We start from the raw sequence: 6,570 nt of genomic DNA, 5'->3' as shown, positions 1-6,570 counted from the left end.
CTAAAAAAGTATTCACCTTCCTTTCCTCCTTTCTGTACTCTTGGAAAATTCTAAAATTTCCAATCTATGTCTGGAAGATGTGCTGTACTCTTTTGGAAAATTCTAAAATTTCCAATCTATGTCTAGAAGATGTGCTGTACTCTTTTGGAAAATTCTAAAATTTCCAATCTATTTCTAGACGATGTAAGTGCAGCTACTCTTCGTCATTCAACTGCACCGATGAGTATATAATTCACAACAACATGCTTTGGCGACATTCCCTTTACTCCATTGCAGCTGTAGTTATTGACTTATCCGAAGCGCCACCATATGTTAACGGTTGTAACTTGTGCCACGTCTCCATTTTTGCACATTGTCGGGCCAGCAACCATTCCCATTAATGCACGGCGTCAGGGGGAGCCACGACTCCTGCAATCCTATCGGATGACATCATTCTTATTACACATCAGTAAAGTCTTACCACACATCCGGTTTCTTCAGTTTACACGTTATTGAAACACTGTGATAGTGCTACTGAATGTTATAAATACATGCGAGGATCCGGCAATCATTACTGTAATTGTGGTGGTCTTTGCTGGTTTCCGAGTGGATCTCCATCTCCGTTCAACCGCAGACTGCGTTTTCTTCCTTTCCTTTGGTGAATATTTCATAATGGAGTTGATCAAGGTCCACGGCGTTCCATTCTCATCGTGCACAGCAACGGTACTGGCCTGTTTGAACGAAAAGGAGGTGGAGTACGAGTTGATCCCTGTAGATCTCATGGCGGGGCATCACAAGCAGTCTCCCTTTCTCTCGATCAACGTAAGCCATTTCAATTTCTTTTCAATCTTTCCATGCATTCTGGTTCCTTGTTTCATATGAATTTATTCGTTCATGCACATACTGATATTCTATTCCTACGTGCTTTTACAATTTTTGTGTTTGTGGTTTTTCCAGCCTTTTGGGCAGGTACCTGCTCTGCAAGACGGAGACCTTACCTTATTCGGTAATGCCAATGTGTGACTGTGCAAGTTGTTTATATGATTAGGAAATCCTTTTGCGGTTAATCAGTACCATAAATGCATATGTTTTATGTAATTAGGAAATGCTTTCGAGGCTAATCAGTATCATAAATGAAATCGCTTTAACGATTCATACAGAGCTGTTTTAGTTACACAGTTCTCTGGCATATATATTCATTTTAATTTTGTTTATTTTTTATTTTATCTTCAATTTTAATTTAATATTATAATTAATTCATATATATAATTTCTTATTCAATTATTTAATATACGCTTAGATTATACTAGGGAACTTTGAAGATTAGGAAGTGAAATTATAGTCTATTTTTATTATATAAATAAATAAAAGAGTGAATGATAAATTAAGAAATTATTTAAGTTTTTAATACAATTTAAATATTATATATATGTAATTTAATATTAAAATTATAGTTTAAAATTTTAAAAAATTAAAATTAAAAATAAAAGTTTATTGATTAATTGCCTACATAATTATCAAAAAAAAAATTATGAAGTATGGTAGAATAAAGAGATGTTCAATTTTTTAATTTTTATCACTAAGAATATTTTCCATTCTTGATCCTCAATTTTCTACTCTTGAATTCTTTTTGTTTTTCTATACTCTATGGTTGGTTCTTTAATCAACCAGTTTTTTTAAGCCTGTGAAGCTGCTACAAAATTTCAATTTATCATTAAATATCTTGCACAAGGTTTGTGAAATTTATAGAACAAAGAGATGGGCAAATTTTTTATTATCATTCCAGTTCCACTCTTGACACTTATTTTTCTACTCTGACCCCTTTTGCTATTCTATACTCTATGGTTAGTTCCCTTTTGCTCTTCTATACTTTATGGTTAGTTCCCTTTTGCTCTTCTATACTTTATGGTTGGTACTTTAATGGGGCAGTCTTTTCTTAAGCCTATAAGGTTACTACAGAAATTCTTGTTTATTAGGTATACTTCTGAACAAATATTTCTGATATATAAACATGTATTTAGACTCTTAGTCTATTGATATATTGAGGACACATAGGTCATTTTTTTTTTTTGGTCTTTTAGTTATGTAAATAAGAAATCTAAGAAATGAATTTTCACTCATATTTATTAATGGAATTAAGATTTTTTTTCGGAAAAAAAAATAATTATATAATTAAATAATTATTTCAATTTAAAATAATTTTACTATATTAGAAATAAATATATATATTTTTAAATAAAACCATTTTTTTAACTATGATAAAATCATAATCTTTGAGCTTTTGAGTCATTTTAGGACTATTTAAATAGGTGGATACTTACACAAAGAATATAATTTCCTTTGATCCTAATAAAAATTGGGTAAAAATAGCATATAAATGTCGATAAGACTTTGGTAGTATAATTTGTTTTAATGCTAGTCAAATTTGGGTAAAAATAACTTATAAATCTCCATAAGATTTTGATATGTTTCTTTTTATAATTATTTTTTTGTTTATGATCGCTTTATTAATTAATAAGTAAAAAATTAATAAAAAGTGGTCAAAATTATCTAAAATTTTATTAATTAGTTTACATGTTAGTGATAAATATGAATGATATGTTAAATTTTTATAAACCTATTTATCTATTTTTAATTTTTAATTAAAACTATTAATATCAAATTTGTATTCACTATTTATAGGTGAAGCATAAATAAATTTGCATATTTTATTATATTAAATTATTAAAATAAATCAACGAACAAATAAAAGCAAAATTTTAATTAGGAAAAGAATAAACTCATATCCAAGCGCGTGGTTACTTGGAAACTACTTTGTTTTCCTCAACCCACACTAATAAATAAATATTGTTGGTGTTGCAGAGTCGAGAGCAATCACAAAATATTTGTGTAAGAAATACCATGGACGAGGTAAATGCGACTATCTGTTGGGGGGCACAGTTGAGGAGCAAGCTCTGGTTGAGCAGTGGTGCGAGGTGGAGTCGCAACAATTCAATCCCCCTCTTTATGCCATCGTGCAGCAACTTGTCATCATTCCCATGATAATGGGAGGGAGCACGGACGAAGCAGTGGTGGAGAGTAACGTTGAAAAGCTGAGCAAAGTGCTGGATGTGTACGAGAAGCAACTGTCGAAAAGCGAGCACTTGGCCGGAGATTTCTATAGTCTGGCGGATCTCCACCATTTGCCCTTTCTTCACTGTTTGGTGAATTTGGTTGGGAAGGGCCACCTCGTCTCGTCCAGACAGCATGTGAATGCCTGGTATCATCGTATCTCTTCTCGCCCCGCTTGGAGGAAAGTTTCGTGCAACCTGAAATTTCCCTTCCAACCCGCACTCCAGGCTGAACCAAATAAAACACCTGCCTGTGACGTTTCCATGAGCAGCATGTCGCTTTCATTACCCCAGTCCGATTTCCATTCTACCTGAGAAAAATAATCTTCTGTCTTTTTCTGAAGCAGTAACTCTCCCAATAACGCCCCGTGAATCTTTCTTCATAAACGTATTCTTCCTTTCCCTTTCAAATTTGAGAGCAATTAATATTATCTTTTAGTGTTGATTTTAGATTACAATATGATATGATATTAATGTTGTAATAGGTACAGTTCCCATGTGTTCTGCAGTAGTACCTTTTCTACACGACTCAATTACTTGTCCGAAGACCAATAAAGTATATTAATTATGTCGATAAACGTTGTTTATTTTATTATGATGTTATTAATTTCTATTAATTATGAAGATAGCCCTAGTTTATTTTACTGGTTTAGAAGAAAAATAATGTAAAATGGAAATAGTATTTATTTTGAAATTTGAGTTTGTAAAATTTTTATTATGAGGTTATGTAAAATAGGAATGAAATTAATTTATAAACATTATGAGGATGGGCTAGTTTATTTAAAATTAAGTTTTTGATATTTTGGTTTTCTTTTTAATTTAAAAAATTAAGGATGATATTAATTCGGTAATTTAAAAATGCTTTTAGTTCTATGTATGAATAGATAGGACACGTATCAGATAGGATGAGGACCGCATTCGAGGAGGGATAGCGGAGATAGGTAGATAATGAGACGTGCAACACTACCAAATTGACGTACTTCAATAAAACTCCATCCGTTTGCATATGTCCCCGAGTGGGGGGTTCCCAATAGCTCCACAATGTAATATTAGTTCATAACGTGCCTATGCCTACTGTCCAACCTGCTTCTCTCTGGATTTGAATCCTAATCTCCAACTCTTCTCGCACAAGCGGTTGTTCAATTGGTATACTCTCCGACAGCTGTCCTTAACCTCCTAAAATGTCATTTCCTTGTCTAATAAGACATGTTTGGCGACTTGTATTCCCCTCTCGGGACTTTTCTAAGTAAGTTTGCGGGGACATTCCATATCCGATCTCGAAGGCATACCACTTATCACCTATTATATGATTTCATAACATAATGTTGATCCATGTTTCACACAACATCGTTTGTAATGGGTTTCCAATGTCTACTATTGTCGGGTCGTTTTTTTCTTTGGACGAAGGTAGATGCACTGAAGGGAGAGGTATCTTATTCTCGGTTCCAAGATTCTCAATCTTATTCCCGGTTACAAGTGTCTATGTGGGATCCTTAGGTGTTGGCTTTTAGATTTACTGTTGTTGGACCTAGAATTGCTACTAGCGACGCTGAAGTGACAAGATTCCCCCTTACTAAACCTTTCCATTCCCCTCCTCCCTAACAAATTTCTATATCAATGATCCTATCCACTTTATAAAATAAACCTCTACTTGCACTTTGTCAATCGATCTCAATGCTTATCGGGATGTAGTAAGTGTTGTTTACATCTCCCTTTACCTTATCTTCTTGCTTTGGATCTCGTTTATGGGAAAGGCAATTATGGCATTTCAAGCTAATTGTATGCACCTCAGGAACAAAACTATCAACAAAAAACTCCTGCGAAGAACAAACACCTCACAAGGAGCCTTGTCCAAACCTTATTCAAATCTCGATCCCAACTTCAACTTTTGGAGCAACATCGACATCATCAATATTATCGTGAAAGTAGCCTTTAGGAAAAAAAACAAGAGCCATTCTTGTCAATCTAGGCAATGGATCTTTGGCAACCCACTCTCAAATCTATTTGAGGCATCCACAAAAAATCGACGAGGTAACACGATCCATTTATTACAACTTTTCTAATGGACATGCTAGCTCAAAATGCTTTCCTTAACTAATCAAAAGCTTCCACTTAAAAATCATTCCATCAGTATTTCTAATAATACATATGCCTCTGAGGAACAGCACTCTTTTGGAAATTTCCATAATTGTGCAAAACTATCTTGTCAAAACAACCTTCCATTCAACACCCATCACAAGTTTTCACATTCCTTATGGCTTTATGTGCTTTATTTCCATAATAAGGAACATCACCAGTCCCCTTACCCAATTTAAAGGTCCCTTGCCCAAGGTTAAGCCACTACGATATGTATCAATATGTTTAAAAGCCCCTTTTCTCTTCATTTGACCTCTATAAACAATGTTTCTGGCAGGCTTGCCAAAACATTCCCCTTTACTCTCCATTTCTATGATGAATTAACCCCAGGGGTTCTCTACCATTCGTTATTGATTTACAACATGATCACCACGATGCAATATATTTAAGCTTCCCAACAACACTTCAAAACTAAACAAGTTGGTGCCTAGCTTTCATTCAACCCCACGACCCCCGTGAAAAACACTTACAACACCAAATTCAACTTCGAACACATGTAAAACCTCTAATCGAAACAAGGTCAGGATAAAAAATAAATATACCAGCTGGTTTTCCAAAGCCTAATGAGGCGAGGCCAAAAATATACGCAACCCTAACCAAAGAAAACAAAATGTATTACAAAAAGTGTCAAGAAGCAAGGGTCAAGAATCAGAACCTGCAAGACCAAAGTCTAAAATTCTCTTATGACGAAGAAAAAAAACCCTCATAAATTCCATTCATGCAAAGCCCTTCTTCCTTACTTCCTTACTTGCCCCAACGAAACCTTTTTCCCACACAGTGCACTTTTATTGCTCCTAAAAACCCTTGCTACATTGCTTCCCTCACAGGCTCTTGTAGACTGTACGCAAAGCCTTCTATTGCTCTTCAGTCCACGTAAATTCTCTCTACTCTTTGTCATGGCACCATTCTTTTTATCCATAGTCGCATTTGGCATTTAGTCACCCCTCTCTTTTACCTTCAATGGAAATGTTTCTAAGTAGCAAAGGAATGAAAAGTTGAGAGAGTAAAATGTTGTCGATTGTGTGTCTATGTGGCAATTTGCATGCATCCCATGTTGCTGCTGAGAGTAATAAAACTGGAATTCATATTGCGACAGGGTACTAAGTTCATATCATGACATGCTACTAGATCACAAACGGTGGGGATTTGCATGCATCCCACGTTGATGAGAGCAGTGAAACTGAAAGTCATATTTTGATAGGGTACTAAATTCATATTGTGACATGGTACTAGATCTAACATGTATACATTCAATAATGAAATATCTGACACTTGAAAGTAATTGCTCCACTTCATTTACAATCATTTATGTTCAATGTGAGTTGAGCGTAGAGAAAGGTCGCAT

The 6,570-nt window shown here is 34.5% G+C and overlaps 1 protein-coding gene across 1 annotated transcript; it reads left to right on the top strand.

The window, feature by feature from the left end:
- Nucleotides 1-566: 566 nt before the first annotated feature.
- LOC149154891 (glutathione S-transferase F10-like) lies at nt 567-3,524 on the top strand. Its single transcript, XM_089438586.1, has 3 exons — nt 567-801; nt 937-985; nt 2,842-3,524. The coding sequence occupies exons 1-3, from the start codon at nt 652-654 to the stop codon at nt 3,402-3,404; spliced, it is 762 nt and encodes a 253-aa protein (XP_089294712.1). The 5' UTR covers nt 567-651; the 3' UTR covers nt 3,405-3,524.
- The last annotated feature ends 3,046 nt before the right edge of the window (nt 3,525-6,570 follow it).

This window comes from Pinus tabuliformis, chromosome 9 (assembly GCF_031772625.1).
Source record: "Pinus tabuliformis cultivar Carrire ecotype Pingquan chromosome 9, CPIR1, whole genome shotgun sequence".
NCBI classification, from domain to species: domain Eukaryota; kingdom Viridiplantae; phylum Streptophyta; class Pinopsida; order Pinales; family Pinaceae; genus Pinus; species Pinus tabuliformis.
The sequence above is the reverse complement of the archived record's forward strand: the minus strand, read 5'-3'. Positions and strand labels throughout refer to the sequence as shown.